The sequence below is a fragment of the Narcine bancroftii genome, chromosome 2, assembly GCF_036971445.1.
Source record: "Narcine bancroftii isolate sNarBan1 chromosome 2, sNarBan1.hap1, whole genome shotgun sequence".
Lineage (NCBI taxonomy): Eukaryota > Metazoa > Chordata > Chondrichthyes > Torpediniformes > Narcinidae > Narcine > Narcine bancroftii.
Genome location: NC_091470.1, coordinates 187,176,746 through 187,192,715, shown reverse-complemented (window position 1 = coordinate 187,192,715; position 15,970 = coordinate 187,176,746). Strand labels below are relative to the sequence as shown.

Below are 15,970 nucleotides of genomic sequence, written 5' to 3'. Positions count from 1 at the left end.
CTCTGACCGAGGACCGGGGAGACTGGAATTAGACTCACTCAAATTCAGAAGAATGGAAGGAGATCATAAGATCACTGGCAGGTGAGACCAGAACGAGGGGACGCAGCCTCAAGATTCAGGGGGGTAGATTTAAGATGGAGATGAGGAAGAACTTTTTTTACCCCCGGAGAGAAATGAATCTATGGAATTCTCTGCCCAGGAAAGCGGCTGAGGTGACTTCATTAAACTAGTTAGATTTTTACATAAAAAGAGGATATGGGGGAAGGTGGGTGGAGTTGAATCAATGATCAGGTCAGCCATGGATGGATGGCAGAGCAGGTTTGACGGGCTGAATGGCCGCCTCCTGCTCCTATTTCTGATGTTCTTGTGCACTCAGAGCTTGGACTATATTGGAAAGATTCGTTTTGTTCTTGATACTCCCGGCCTGGTGGGTGGTCGGGTTGAACCCAGCCCAATATTTACCTTGTGAAACTCTCACAGACGCCCTGGCCTGAAGGAGATGTGCCAGGTTGCACTGGCAAGGAGCCACCTGATTGACGTGCCCCCTGGAGGGCGGGGCCGGCAGGTAAGGGGGTGGGGCCAGCAGGCAAGGGGGCGGGGCCGGCAGGTGAGGGTGCGTCAGTCCCCCCCCCATTCAGGACTCGCCCATTGATTGATGCCCACGGAGGCGGGGCTAGCCTGATTGAGTGGCAGGGCGGGAGGGCAATCCGGACAGACCTGACGGGGCGGCAAGGTGCAGGCGACGCGGCGCTGAGTCGGCAGGTGCAGTTCGGGCCGAGCGGTGTCCCCGGGATGGGAAAGAAGAAGAAGGAGGCGGGAGGGAAAGACTCGGAGCCGTATGGTAAGGAGATGGCGAGGGGAAGCAACACCTCGAGTTGCGACGCCAAGGTGTTTAAATCGGATTAATGTCGAAAACAATCGCGCTCCAGGGACTGGCTCCGGGAGGTGCTCATCTCCTATTGTAAACTTCCCCCTCCTTCCTTCCTTCCTTCCTCTCTTCCTCCCTCCCCTTCTCCCCTCCCTCTCTCTTCCTCCTTTCTCTCCCCTTCTCTCTCTTCCTCCTTCCCCCTCTTCCCCTCCCTCCTTCCCCCTCCCCCCTCTTCCCCTCCCTCCTTCCCCCTCCCCCTCTTCCCCTCCCTCTCTTCCTCCTTCCCTCACTCCCACCCCCACTTCCTCCTTCCCCTCCCTCTTCCTCCTTCCCCCACTCCCTCCTTCCCCACTCCCTCTTTCCCCCTTTTCTTCCTTCCCTCTTTTCCTCCTTCCCCCACTCCCTCTCCCCCCTCTTCCTCCTTCCCCTCCCTCTCCCTCTCCTTCCCCTCCCTCTCCTTCCCCTCCCTCTCCTTCCCCTCCCTCTCCTTCCCCTCCCTCTCCTTCCCCTCTCTCCTTCCCCTCCCTCTCCTTCCCCTCCCTCTCCTTCCCCTCCCTCTCCTTCCCCTCCCTCTCCTTCCCCTCCCTCTCCTTCCCCTCCCTCTCCTTCCCCTCCCTCTCCTTCCCCTCCCTCTCCTTCCCCTCCCTCTCCTTCCCCTCCCTCTCCTTCCCTCTCCTTCCCTCTCCTTCCCCCTCCTTCCCCCTCCTTCCCCCTTCCTCTCCTCCCTCTCCTTCCCCTCCCTCTTCTTCCTTCCCCCTCCCTCTCCTTCCCCTCCCTCTTCTTCCTTCCCCTCCCTCTTCTTCCTTCCCCTCCCTCTTCTTCCTTCCCCTCCCCTCCCTCTCTTCTTCCTTCCCCCCTCTCCCTCCCTCTCTTCTCCTCCCCTTCCCCACTCCCTCCTTCCCCTCCCTCTTCCTCCTTCACCCCACTCCACCCATCCCCCCTCACCTGTCCCCTCCCCCCCCCCCCCCCCTATCATTACCTGCTGGATTGAGCCATCTGCTGGAGCGCAGTTCGGACTGTGATAAATGACAGCTAGACCCTGATCTCGATCAAAAGCAGGAAAATGTGCCCTTCAGAGGGTCTTGGGAACATCTTCATGATGTCTAGATTCCAGTTGTGAGCAGGTTTAACACAAGTCACCTGATGAGGGGCTCAAGCCTGAAACGTTTATGTATCTTTATCTCCATTTTTCCCCCTCCCACATTTGCTGGTGGGCCCTCCCTCCCTTATCCACCTATTACCTGCTTGTGGGCCTGTGCTCCTGGCCCTTCACCCTCCCCCCCCAACCATTTTGTTTGGGTGCCTGCTGACATTTTTCCAACGGCCTCAAGCCCGAAACGTCGGTGATGTTACCTTTGCTACATAAAGTACACGGTTTGACCTGCTGAGTTTCTCCAGCATCGTGTTTTTATTTCAACCGTGGTGTCTGCAGGTCCAGTTGTTTCTCATTTAAAGTCAGCCTTTTGGGTCAGTTTTGGACTATAATTCTCAAATGGCAAATACCCTTTCTCAAGAACCATTTTCCTTCTCATTTGCCTTCTCTGCTGCCAAAGTTTCCTGCATAAAATCAACAAGAACACCGTGTATTTTAAGGTAGCACAAGGGCAGGGAAGGTTTTACTAGGATGCTGCCCAGACTTCAGGGACTGAGTTACGGGGAAGGTTATTCCCTGGAGCATAGAAGAATGGGAGAAGATTTGATATGAGGGGGGTAGACAGAGGAAATGCAAGTCGTCTTTTTTCTCTGAGGGCAGTTGAGACACAAACCATGGGTTAAGGGTGAAAGGGGAACATGAGGGGAGCTTCTTCACTCAGAGAGTGGTGGGAATGCAGGCTCAGTTTTGATATTTTAGGATGGACGTCTGCAACACACGATGCAGGCGGATGGCAAATAACATTGTGAAGGACCTCTCACCCCCCCCTTATAAACTCCCTTCTGCTAACCGGAAGGAGGTACCATGGCACTTGGACACACACGTCCAGATTGTGCAATAGTCCCCCCTCTCCCTCAAGCCATCAGACTCCTCAATTCCTACAACATGAGTGTACTTGTAGATATCTAACTCCTATTTATGTATGGTCCCGGAGAAACAATATCTCGTCTTTACTCTGCATAAGTAGTTATGGTATGATCGACAAATAAAGGGGTCCTGGGACATGGATAGGAGGTCTGTGGAGGGAGTGCAGGTCAGTGGGACTGGACAGCACAGCCTAGACGGGCCTGTTTCTGTGCTGTTATGTTCTATGGATTGACTTCTCGTTCTCCTGCTTTGCTTCGAGAGTACCCTTTCAAAGTGCACATTATTCCACACTTGGCCGGGCTTTGGTACTTAACCGTATCCCATTGGAGGGTCCGTACACCCTCATTTGTAACACCCACCCCCCCATCTATTTTTGGGTCATCAGCAAACTTGGACACCTAACATGGCTGCCTCCTCCAATTTATTAATATGGTCGGTACATAATTGAGGTGGAGAATTGGGTCTTGTGCCCTATACTCATTCTGTGGTTCCCATTGGGAGAAAAGCCAGTTGATTGGTTCCATCTTCTATGTTGTTGACTGAACTAACACTCTTCCTCTGACACCATGAACTCCAGCCTTTTAGACGTACAGCACAGTAACGGGCCCTTCCTGCCCAATGAGCCCGTGCCGCCCAATTCCAACCCCACCACCCCACACCCCAGTACGTTTGGGAGGAAACTGGAGTGCGCCCCCCAGGGAAAACCCACAGGGTGAGCTTGCAGACTCCTTACAGACAGCGCGGGATTCGAATCCCGGTCCAGATCACTGGCGCTGTAACGGCGCAGTGCTAACCCTTGTGCACCTTCATGAGCCGCCCTGCCAAATACCTTCAAGCACACGAGGTGGAGTCAAGTCCATTGACGCATGTATCGAAAATGGAGCGATTGCAGTTGTTCTGTGAGCAGACCAGTAGATATCTCATTCATAGCACAATCCAAACGATTCTGACAGGCACAGATAAGGTGGATAGCCAGTGCCTTTTCCCCAAGGCAGGCAAAGCACATACTGGGGGACATCTGTACAAAGTGAAGGAAAGAAAGTTTAGAAGAGACATCAGGAGGAAGTTCTTTTTTACACAGAGGGAGATAAGTTGGTACAGTGCAGAGAGAACTTGACTGAACTTGTCTGATGTCGGCAGGAAAGAACTGTGGCACGTGATCTCACTTCTTCTGGATGGGAAGGGGGTAAATTAAGTGTGGCAAAGGTGGGATTAATATTTTAATATGTTGGCTGCTTCTCCAAGGCAGTGGGAGTTATAGACGGAGTCAATGGAGGGTGGGGCATGTTCACGTTCACAGTCCTCTCGCAGTTTCTCCCATCCCACGCTACGTACGACACACTCTGACAAGGGTGTGTTGAGGGATGCAGGTGCTCATTGTGGGGCTGGAGGTGGAGAGGGTGAGCTAATGTAAGTTCTTGGATGTCGCTATCTCAGAGGACCTTTCCTGGACCCAACGCACCAATGGCATCGAGAAGAAAGGACGTCAGCGCCTATACTTCCTCAGGAAGTTTGGCGTGATGTCGGAAACCCTGGCAAATTTCCACAGAGGTGCGGTGGAAAGTGTGCCGACCGGCTGCATTAGCAGTCTATTACGGGGTCACCAACACCCCCGAGCATGAAGCCCCATAAAAAGTAGTGGATGCAGCCCAGGATATCACAGGCAAAAAAAACCCTCTCCCATCATCGAGAACGTTGACGGGGAGCGCTACCATCGGAGAGCAGCAGCAATCATCAAAGACCCTCAACACCCAGCACGCGCTCTGATCTCGCTGCTGCCATCAGGAAAGAGGTCTAGGTGCCCCAAGACTCGCACCCACCAGGTTCACCGTCAGACTCCTCAACAACAAACTCAATCAGGTACTCATTTAAGGACTCTTACTTCTTTATTGATTTTTGTTTAATCTCCGTATTGCACAGTCAGTTTGTTTACATTTCTTTATTTGTATATTGAGTCAGGTTTTTTTTGCACTGTCAATCAGTGGTAATTCTGCCATGCCCGCAGGAAAAAGAATCTCAGGGTTGTATGTGATGTCATGTACATACTCAGATGATCAATCTGAATTTTGATGCTATACTTTGCCGGGAGTTTGAGGGGGTTTGGGATGTCACCAAAGACTTGCATTCCGACCAGTTGCTTCAATGTCTGGTGTGGAGATGCCAATGTACAGGACAGGAAAAGGCTATGGAGAGATGTAAACTCTGCCAGTGCCATCTCGGACATTGTGAACACGCCAACTTTCTCTGGAGAAGTTACTAGAGGTGTTTACCCTGAGGAACTTAAAAGTTGTTGACAATCTCCACCTCAGCACTGTTAACGCGAACCTGGGGGAGGGTGGGGTAAGAGCTCCACCCCTTCCCTGGAGGTTCTACGACCAGCTTCTTGGCCTTGCTGACCCTTCTGCGCCCTGTTATGTCATTGTTAGGGAGCCTGCCTGTGACCGTGGTGTCATGCATAAATTTATAGATGGATGTTGGCGCTGTGTTTGGCCTCACAGTCTTGGGTACGCAGGGAGTATCATGGGACAGTACGTAGACAGCCTTGAGGTGCCAGGGCGTTGTTGAGATTCATGGAGGGAGGGGCTGTCAGCAGTCACTGGCGTCAGCTGTGAGAGGTGGGAGGTGCGGACTGCACCGGGTGACACCAAAATGACTAGCTGTTTTCACATCGCAGGGGAGCAGTGACCCTACTTTGTCCCAGTGAAATTCTCAGGAATTCAGGGCCTTCTGGACCTTTCACACCGCGGTCCAAATTCCCGGCAATTTGGGGGGGAGGATCCTGCCCCCAACTGATGACACGTTGCATAAGTTCACCCCCTCCCACCATCCGTTGGAAGCTTGCCCACCTGCTCCCTCTCCCTCCCTTCCACCGGCCTGCTCTCAGCCCGTCCCCTCCTCCCTGTACCTTGACTCCCCCGTGCTTTGGCACCCCGTGATGGCGGCACGATGCAGGCTGAATGGCTGACATTGTTTCCCATAATCCCTCATGCAGCTGAAACCATTCTGGGAAGACAGCTGCGTGATGGATTGTGGTTAACAAGGTCGACCATTTGTCCCGCATTATGCTGCTGTCGCGGCGGGCCGAAGCAGCCCACTGTTGTCAGGCAGTAAGCATCTTTTGATTTTAATTGCCTACTTGACACAGCATCCAAGCGCTGACGTCATGAGGCTTCCCCAGCGCGGCCATTTGCCCTTTCACATCGCAGGGAGAGGGTGGTCCGCGAAAATTTCCTGGGGCCGCGGGAGGTAGGGCTGCAGACCAGTTTAAAATTCCTGGACCGACCTTTTCACACCATAAGTTTCCAGGGAATCACCATTTTTACACGGCGGTGTGAAAAGGCCAACTCTCCACAAGATTTTTGTGTGGTGTTTCATCAGAAATGTATTTTTTATAAAAATATCCCTGTTGTTCATTACACAACAAAAACATTTTCTGCCAGCTCCATGTATCAATGCACCTATGAGGCTAAAACCCGATGCTCATTTACTTTTTGAATCTCTGGACGGAGCTGTTGTGATGGTCCAATGACAACAATGCTTTGAATCACGGAGTTCCGTCTGCATGCGCCCATCAGCAAGCGCTGTTGTTTTTGTTGCTGCTGGCTTTTTGTCAAATTTTCTGGTGCTTTAGCGACGACATTAGTATTTGGGAACCAAAATCACTAACTTTTTTTGAGAATGAAGTAGTAATTAAAGGAGAAAAATCAAACAAGGTTCCGCTTGTTACTAATAATGTTATAATTCAATGTAGAAAGATTTTACAGAACAACTCTGTTCTTTATATTCATATAATCTGAGAAATATTACATTTAAGCAATTTACAGCTATATTTATCACGTATTATTCTATTTTATTCTTACAACTCTATGGGGGAGGGGGGGGCTGACACACACTGGGTGACACCGACCCTAGTGACGCCTCTGTCAGCAGTTCTTGGATCCAATGATGCAGAGGGGTATCAAGCGCAGGCGAAATAGCTTGGGGAATTTTTTGTTTGGTGATTCAGATCAGATATGGTTTATTATCGTGTAATAAAACAGATATGTAATCATCAATGAAATTGCCTTTGACCTGGCCTAAGGCAGACAAAGGTTCGCCTTTAGAATTGCCTGGCATCTCATACAGTCAGAGAAAGATAATAAAGGAGAGACACCATCCGCCCACCCCCCCCCCCCACCACCCCAGAATCCGTGAATTCGTCTCCAGCGCTTCTGCAGCCGCACAAGACTCCAGTTCAGTTGAAACTCATCGGAATCCAGAGATCCAGGTCCAAATTGCCGATGCGATGAGGAAGCCTTCAGTACCCAGGGCCCAAGGGGAGCCCTCCCTGTGTAGACTTTATAAGGCTCTCATTTGGGGAACTGGGTACAGTTTTGGGCTCCACGTTTCGGAAAGGATATTCAGAGAAGAGTCAACAAGGATGAGTTTTAGGACTAACATATGCGGAATGTTTGACAGCTCTTGGTCTGAACTCCTTGGAGTTCAGCAGGATTGGGGTGGGGGTGGGGGGGGCGGAGAATCTCGTATAAACATTTGGAATGGACTGGATAGAGTAGATGTGGCAAAGTTGTTTCGCAAGGCAGTCTGGACAAGAGGAAACCACTCCAGGAACGAGGGGCACCCATTCAAACCCGAGAAGCTGAGGAATTTCTTTCACCTTTTGGGATCTGCTACCACGGGCGGCTGTCGTCGGGAGAATTTAAGGCAGAGACTGACAGGTGCCTGAATAGTCAGGGTATCAAAGATTGTGGGGAGGAAGCCGGGCAGCAGAGCTGAGTGGGAGAATGGATCAGCTTCAGTGGCAGAACATACTCGATGGGTTGAATGGCCTGCTTCTGCTCTGATATCTGACAAATGTGGAGCTGCAGTGTGTTTTTAGCACATTGTGATAATTTAATTTTATATTCCTGTCGATTCAGTTTATCTTGTGCATCTGTAAATGTGTGTGTGGGGGGGTATGGGTGTGTGTGTGGGGGCTGTGGGTGGGTGTGTATGTGTGGGTGGGTGTGTATGTGTGGGTGGGTGTGTATGTGTGGGTGGGGGTGTGTATCTATGGGTGTGTCTATGGGTGGGTGTGTGGGTGGGGGTGTGTGTGGGTATGGGTGGGTGTGTGGGTTTGGGTGGGTGTGGGTGTGTGTATGGGTATTGTGTGTGTATGCGTGGGTGGGTGTGGGCGTGTGTGCGTGGGTGGATGCATGTGTGTAGGTGTGTGTGTGGGTCGGGGTGTGGGGATGTGTCTGCTTCTGCCCCACTGAATGAAACCTTGCAGAGACCGCATGCGCCCTCAGGTCACTGATGTCCAAGGCTGGATATGAACCACGGCCACAAAGGTTTCGCTAACTCCTCTGGTCAACAAAATGTTTTGGGGGAGGCTGGGCTGGGCTGAGTCGCTGTTCAGTGCAGGCAGTGCAGCAGCCCACATCTGCACTGCAAGCTCCCATTGACAGCATCGGTCTGGTCCTATTGGTTGGGAAATAAATATAAAGCCCAGCTCATTGTGTCCTCCTGGTTCTTCATTTGTCACTGGACCTAATCTTCACAAGTTATGGGAGCAGAAGTTGGCCCAACCTTCTAATCATGAGCTGATCCATCCTCTCTCTCTCAACCCCCTCTCCCCATAACCCTTGATGCCCTGGCTAATCAACTACCTGTCAATCTCTGCCTTAAACACACCCAGTGACCTCCCTTCTACAAGTGCAACAAGTTCCACAGTCTCACAACCCTCTGGCTAAAGACATTTTTCTGCATCTCTGTTTTAAATTGATGCCCTTTTAACATGGTTGTACCCTCTTGTCCAAGAATCCTCGACCATGGGAAACATCCTTGTCAAATCTACTCTATCCAGGCCTTTCCCCATTCGAGATGCCTCGGTTGCTGTGAGTGGCCAGACCGAGCTTCAATGCAAGGGATGCCCTTTCCGTGCTTCGTGCCGCGTGTTTCCTCAATGGCCGCTGACCCTACAAGAGGGTCCGTCCGCCCTGCAACATGTCTTGTTTTTCATCCTGCCAAGGGTGTCCAGCCACCCTCCACACCAGCCAAGCCTGGTGGTGGGGGGGGGAAGGAGCCGGTTCAGTTGCTGACCACGCCACCGTCTCCAACACCATCTCTCACTTCATCGACTTTGGGCACTTCTCCCTCCACGGCCACCATCCGTTTCTACCTTCTGCCCAAGATGCATAAACCCAACTATCCAGGCTGACCCATTGTCTCTCCTCGCTCTTTCCCCACACAACTAGTTTCATCCCACCTTGACTCCCCTACTTCAATCCCTCCCCATCTATATCCGCAACACCTCACATACTCCTCCAAGACTTCAGATTCCCCGAATTGCACCGCCTCATCTTCACGATGGGCGTCCCCAATTCCTTTCCACTCCCATTCCTAATGCAAAAGGCCTCAAAGCACCTCTTCTTCCTGGACCTCAGACCTGAGCAGTCACGATCCACCACCACCCTTCTCTGCCTGGCACAACTTGTCCTCATCCTTAACCCTTAACTCATCCCACTCCCTCCAGATTAAAGGAGTAGCCATGGGTACCCGTGTGGGTCCCAGCTACACCTGCCTGTTTATGGAGCAAAATGTGCTCCAAGCCGACACAGACAAGACCCCCCCCCCAACTCTTCCTCCGGTACATCGATGACTACATCAGGGCAGGCTCATGTATCCGTGATGAACAGGTCAATTTCATCAATTTCACGGCCAATTTCCTCCCAGACCTCAAACTCACCTGGTCCATCTCCGATGACCCTTTCCTGGATCTCTCAGTCTCCACCTCAGGAATCGGACTCTCCACTAACATTCATTACAAATCCTCCCAACTCCCACAACTACCTGGACTACTCTTCCTCACACTCTGTCCCCTGTAATGACTCCATCCCCTTCTCCGTCTCCACCACATCTGCTCCCAAGACAAGGTCTTCCAGTCCAGAGCATCCGAAATATCTGCCTTCTTTCCCTCCATCACTACTAACTCGGCCCTCACCCGCATCCCCTCCATTCCCCGCTCATCTGCCCTAGTCCCCTCCGCCCCCAGAAGCAATCAACACAGGATCCTCATCCGCCACCCCACCGGCCTCCATATCCAACACATTATCTGATGGAATTTCTAGTACTTAATACAGGACCCCACCACCAGACGCATTTTTCCTTCTCCTCTCTCAGCCTTCTGTAGGGACCGCTCCCTCCATGACTCCCTTGTGCACTCTTCCCTCAGCACCCATCGTCCCCCAGCACCTTCCATTGTGGTCGCAGGAGGTGTAATGCCTGCACCCACACCTCCTCCCTCGCCCCAGTCCGAGGTCCCAAACAGACCTTTCAGGTGAAGCATCACTTCACCTGCACCTCCAAAAAACTTGTTTACGCCATCCGGTGCACCCCCTGTGGCCTTCTCTACGTCGGAGAGACCGGTCGCAGATTAGATCGCTTCACCTGGCATCTCCTTTCCGTCTGCCACAGCAGCGACCTCCCCAGAGCCAATCATTTCAATTCTGAGTCACGCTCTCAAGCCTTTCACATGACCCCAACCTGACCACCCGCAGATTGGAGGAATGACACCTCATTTTTCATCCGGGGGACCCTCCTGCCCCAGGGCATGAACCTGGAGTTCACTGCATTCCACTAATCAGCTTGCCTCTTCCCCCCCCACCCCCCCACTTAACTAGTCATCCCAGTTCCTACTTCCTTTCTCTCTCCACCTATCCTCCCCCACTCCTCCTCCCCCTTTTGTTCGGACATCTCTCACGTTTCCCCCCCCCCCCCCCCCTCCACACCTTGACGAAGGGCTCAGGCCTGAAACGTCAGCGATGTATCTTTGCTACGTTAAAGGGCACTGTTTGACCTGCTGAACTTCTCCAGCATTGGTGTGTTTATTCACTTAACCACCGGTGTCCACAGAATCCTGTGCGCGACAGGTCACATGATCCCAGTAGCACTCAGGCGAGTGACCTGACCAGATGTCCTTCAGTACTGCGACGAGAACCATATGCCAAGCTTTTCACTCCTGGTATCATTCTTCTCCGAGCCCTCTACAACACCAGCATAAATATGGGTGCCCGGTGCTCCAAGTGAGGTCTCACCAGTGCTCTATCGAGTCTCTCCCTCTGGGAACCAACGCCAGCGTTGCATTCGCCTTCCCTGGTGCACCCCGCCAAACCCAGCAGTCTGAGACGGTGACACACCCACCTCCCCAGGGCCAATCAGAGCTGGATAATAAATGACTTGTGGGAGTGTGACAGCAGGATCCAGTTCCCTCTCCGGGCAATGATCCAGAGTCGGTGTGGACCAGTGGCCGGGCGCCGGAGTGAATATAATTTATTTGCAGAGGACAGGAACAAGCCCTTCAGCCCATGAGTCTGTGCTGGGTGTTGATGTCCAAGACTAGCTCGGGCTCTGCGTGTGATCCTTCTTCCGTGCGTATTCATGTGTCTGTCTAGAAACCTCTTCAACACTACTATTGTAGCTCCTTCCACCACTGCTCCTGGCACCCCGTTCCAGGTACCTACCAGACTCTGGATGAGTAAAACTCACTGTATAAGACATAGTAACAGAAACAGGCCATTCAGTCTATCAAGTCTGCCCCACCATTTAATCATGAGCTGATCCATTCTCCCACTCAGACCTACCACCCAGCCTTCTCCCCATACCTGGGCTAATCAAGAACCTATCAATCTCTGCCTTTAATACAACCAGTGACCCGGCCTCCACATCCGCCCGTGGCAACAAATTCCACAGATTTACCACCCTCTGGCTGAAGGAATTCCTCCGCATCTAAGCGGATGCCCTTCAATCCCAAGTTATGCCTTCTTGTCCCGGACTCTCCCACCGTGGGGAAACAACCTTTCGACATCTGCCCTGTCCACTCCTTTCAACATTCAAAATGTTTCAATGGGATTTCCCCCTCCCCTCCAGTGCTTGGGTGCCAATTGAAGGTGCCCCCCCATCGTTGCCACCTCTCCAAAGAACTGAGGGGCCTTGGGGTCCAAATCCATAGATCTCTCACAGCTGCCGTGCAGGTTTGTAGGGCCCATGGGACGCTGGGCTTCATTAGCCAGTGGGTTGAGCTCAAGAGTTGAGAGGTCATGTAGTAACTCCCACAAATCGCTGGCAAGACCACACTTGGAGTATTGCGCTCAGTTCTGGTCACCTCCTGAAGGAAGCGGAGGCTGTGAAGAGGGGGTAGAGGAGATTTACCAGGATTGGAAAATAAGTCTTATGAGGCCAGGTGAGCAGAGCGGGGACTTCTTGGAGCGTAGAAGGATGAGAGGAGACTTGATAGAGGTCTGCAGGATTATGAGAGATCGGCCTGTTTCCCGGCCAGAGGACTCTGCAGAGAGGAAAGTTTAGGGGAGACACCAGGGTGAGGTTTATCACATAAAGAGCAGTGGGGGCCTGGAATGCATTGCCTGGGGGTGGTAGTGGAGGCGAAAGAACCAAAGATTTGTTGATCCAAACCAAGGCTTTTATTAACTAAAAGACTGGAGCATATCACATGTAGGTTGACCAGTCCAGAATGACCTGGTCTGGCTAGGAGCAACCCTTTAAGACCTGCTAGTAGGTGTGGCTACGCTCTCAGCTAATCACAGTCACCCTACACTACCCTCTGTACCTAGACACACTGGTGATAGAATCTGAACTATCACAAAAGGGTTATGGATGGGAGGTAGGGTTTGTTGATTATGATTTTGTTAAAAGCCGGCGTAATATTGTGGGCCTGTACTTTTTTGTCATGCTCTGTGCTCTAAGTTTATTCAGCCTCTCCTTGTAGTTCATACCTCTAGTCCAGGCAATGTACCAATTCGTCTCTTCTGTACCCTTTCCAACATCTCCAAGCCCTTCCTGCAATGGGGCGACCAGGACTGCATGTTACAGGGGGACCCCAACTTACAATAGAGTTTGGTTCCGAGACTTGCATCATTTATTGAAACTGTCATTAATTGAAATCGAGCGAAATGACGCAAGATTTGCTTGGAAATAACGTGAGATTTGCCGGGGAAAATTACGAGAGATTTACTGGGAAATAATGCGAGATTTTCCAGGAAATAATGCGAGATTTTCCAGAAAATAATGCGAGATTTGCTGGGGGAAAATAAAGTGAAATTTTCTGGGGAAATAATGTGAGATTTGCTGGGGGAAAATAACGCGAGATTTGCTGGGAAATAGCAAGAGTTTTGCCGGGGAAAATAACATGAGATTTGCAGGGGAAATAATGCGAGATTTGCCAGGAAATAACACAAGATTTGCCGGGGAAAAAAATGTAGGAGTTTCCAAGGGGAAAATACGCGAGATTTGCCAGGGGGAAATAACATGAGATTTGCTGGGGGAAAATTACAAAAGATTTGCCGGGGGAAAATTACAAAAGATTTGCCGGGGGGGAAAAAACATAAGATTTTCCGGAGGGAAAATATGCGAGATTTTCCGGGGGGATATAACGTGAGATTTGCTGGAAAAAAATGCTAGATTTATAGAAAAAAACACACAAGATTTCGCCGCAAAAACACGAGAGCAAAACCATCATGACTCTGAAATGCCGCATGTCAGGACGTCGTAAGTGCGGTCAATCTGCATACTCCAAGTGCCCCACCCAATGTAGCCAAGTGCATCGTTCACCATCTTGACTACCCTGTCTGCGTGTGGTCGCTTTTAACGAGTTCTGGGCCAGAACCCCCCCTCTTTCCCCCCCCCCACCCCCACGGATCCCTCTGCACGCCAGTGCTTTTTCAGTCCTGCCTTTAACTGTACGCGTTTCTCTTACATTTGATCTCTCAAAGTGCAGCACCTCGTTGCGACGCGGAGAACCAGATCAGAGGGTCCAGGTAGTGACACAAACAAGGATCACAGGTTGGGGTGTCGAGGGCACTAAAGGGCTCTGACCGTGCTGGGGGTTCAGATCTGGAGCTCGGGTTTGCTGATGGTTTGGACTGGACTCTGCAGGGACTGTCGAAGCGCTGGGGGCGAATCTACGAGCTCTCGGGGTGGGGGAGGGTCCCTCTTTTGCTTCTCCCTCTCTGACTGTAAGAGGAGATTCAGGCAATTCCTGCTGGTGATGAATCTGCTGCAAGGCAGACCACAAGGAATTTCCTGTAATGTGACACGGTTTTATTGCAATGACAATAAACAGAATCTTGATCTTGTATTACTAACCTGAACTGAATTGATAAGGTCGCCTCACCCTTGTGCAGATCTGTGGATTCAGACCCCCAAGGTCCCTCTGTTCTTCCTCATTGCGACATTGAAGACAACTCGCCTATTATGTGTACAGACTGGTTCCAGAAATATCAAGGTGATGACAGATCCTGTCCTGAACTGATGCTCGTGCCCCACCCCCAGCACCACCCACCAGCACTGACACGCCTGGCGTGAATGGTCCCAACCGAGGGGTGGGCAGCTGGCCTGGCACGGCTCAGCACTGGCGTGTGCCTCCACGCTCTGCTTGGGGCAGGGGCTGGGTCGCACTGGCTGGCGGAAAGGCCACGCGCAGCTCTGTGGGTAGAAGCTGGTACGTTAGCGCATGTCGGAGCTGTGGGCAACGTCGGTCAGGGCAGTCCCATTCCGCAACAGGTGAGCTACCACCCCCACCCCGCCATGCTCCATGGGCCTTGGATGCTCAGGGAAATGGTAGGTGCGCTGTCCTTCGGCGGGATGACCGAGAATCAAAATTTTTGTCATGAACAAGTCATCATAAACATTTTGATAAAGCCACCTTACTAAATAAATAAAAACAGTGCAAGAAAAAGACAAAGTCAGGCCATGTCTGTGGTTTATTGATCATTCAGGAAGGGGGAGGGGGAAGAAGCCATCCTCGTGCCGCTGAGTGCTCGTCTTCAGGCTCCTGGACTTCCTTCCTGCAGAGTGAAGAGGGCCTGGACCTGAGGATGAAGGGTGTGGCCTCGTGTCGAGTTCCTCCATGGAGTGAGGTCTGGTACCTGTGATGTCACAGGCCGAGTTAACAACCCTCTGGGGTTTTCTCCTGCCCTGACCGTAGGCACCTCCAAACCAGGCAGCGATGCCACCAGCCAGATTACTCTCCACCTGTAGAAGTTTTCCAGAGTCTTCGGTTACGTCCTGGGCCTCTCACAAAGTATGGCCGCTGGCGAGGCCTTCTTCGTGAGTGCATCGACATGGAGGCTCCAGGACGGATCCTGTCCCCAGGAGGAGAAGTTTGGACAGGTTGGGGAGGGGGAGAGGGGAAAGGTGGGGACATAGAGCAAAGAGGGAGGGGATCTCAATCAGTTGGCAAGGAGAGGATGTCTCTCCTGTGAGTGAATCTTCAACGAGGAGACTCCATTTTATGAATAAAGTGCCCACGTTTAAGACAGGAAGTCATTTTTCTTCGATCTCTGAATGTTTGGGAATATTTTTCTGTGAAATGGAAGCAGATCCAGGGGTGGTGCACGTTGGCAGCACCAGCGATCGGGACTGGGGTTTGAATCCCACACTGTCTGTAAGGAGTTTGTACGCACTGCCTGTGTCTCTGTGGGTTTTCCCTGGGGGCTCAGGTTTATTCCCACCCCTCAAAACGTACCAGGGGTGTAGATTAATTGGGAGTACATTGGGCAGTACGGGCTGGTGGGCCGAAAGGGCCTGTTTCCAGGCTGTATGTCTAAAAAGGAACCTTAAGGAAGAGTTTTTAAAAAAAAATGCTAACAGGCCCTTTTGGCCCACGAACCCGTGCTGCCCAATATACACCCAATTAACCTAGATCCCTGGTACGTTTCGAACAGGAACTACCAGAGGAAAACCCACACGGACACGGGTCCTTCAAGTCGAATAGATTTTTTGCTAAGGAGTCCTTTTTGCTAAGGGCTGGGGGGCGGTGGGGCTGCTGAAAGGTTACTGGAGATTGGAGGTAGGCAGCAACTCAGTGGGAGTGAAGGTTGCAGTTGAATCAGCCAGAATTTTAGTAACTGTGAGCTGGGAAGGAGGGGCTGAGTGGGTTGCACTGGCTCTGAAGTTGTGTCCTGTTTCTTTTGTGGTTGGGGAGCTCAGAGTGGAGTTCTGTTTACAGGAAGGGTGGTGCCAATCCCCTTAACCCTCCCCCTCTCCCCCTCCCCCTCCCTCCCCCTCCCTCCCCCTCTCTCCCCCTC

At 51.8% G+C, this 15,970-nt stretch overlaps 1 protein-coding gene and 1 long non-coding RNA gene across 2 annotated transcripts in view; one reads left to right on the top strand and one right to left on the bottom strand.

The window, feature by feature from the left end:
• Window positions 1-604: 604 nt before the first annotated feature.
• Window positions 605-15,970, top strand: part of slc44a4 (solute carrier family 44 member 4) — an 83,264-nt gene continuing 67,898 nt past the window's right edge. The window contains exon 1 of the mRNA XM_069919592.1: window positions 605-841. Coding sequence (XP_069775693.1) covers window positions 793-841 — 49 coding nt within the window. The 5' untranslated portion in view covers window positions 605-792. The remainder of the gene's footprint in view (window positions 842-15,970) is intronic.
• On the bottom strand, window positions 2,266-14,139 carry LOC138754788 (uncharacterized). Its single transcript, XR_011351929.1, has 3 exons — window positions 14,028-14,139; window positions 3,718-3,906; window positions 2,266-2,425 (listed from the first exon to the last, which is right to left on the bottom strand). It is a non-coding gene; the product is annotated as an uncharacterized lncRNA (long non-coding RNA).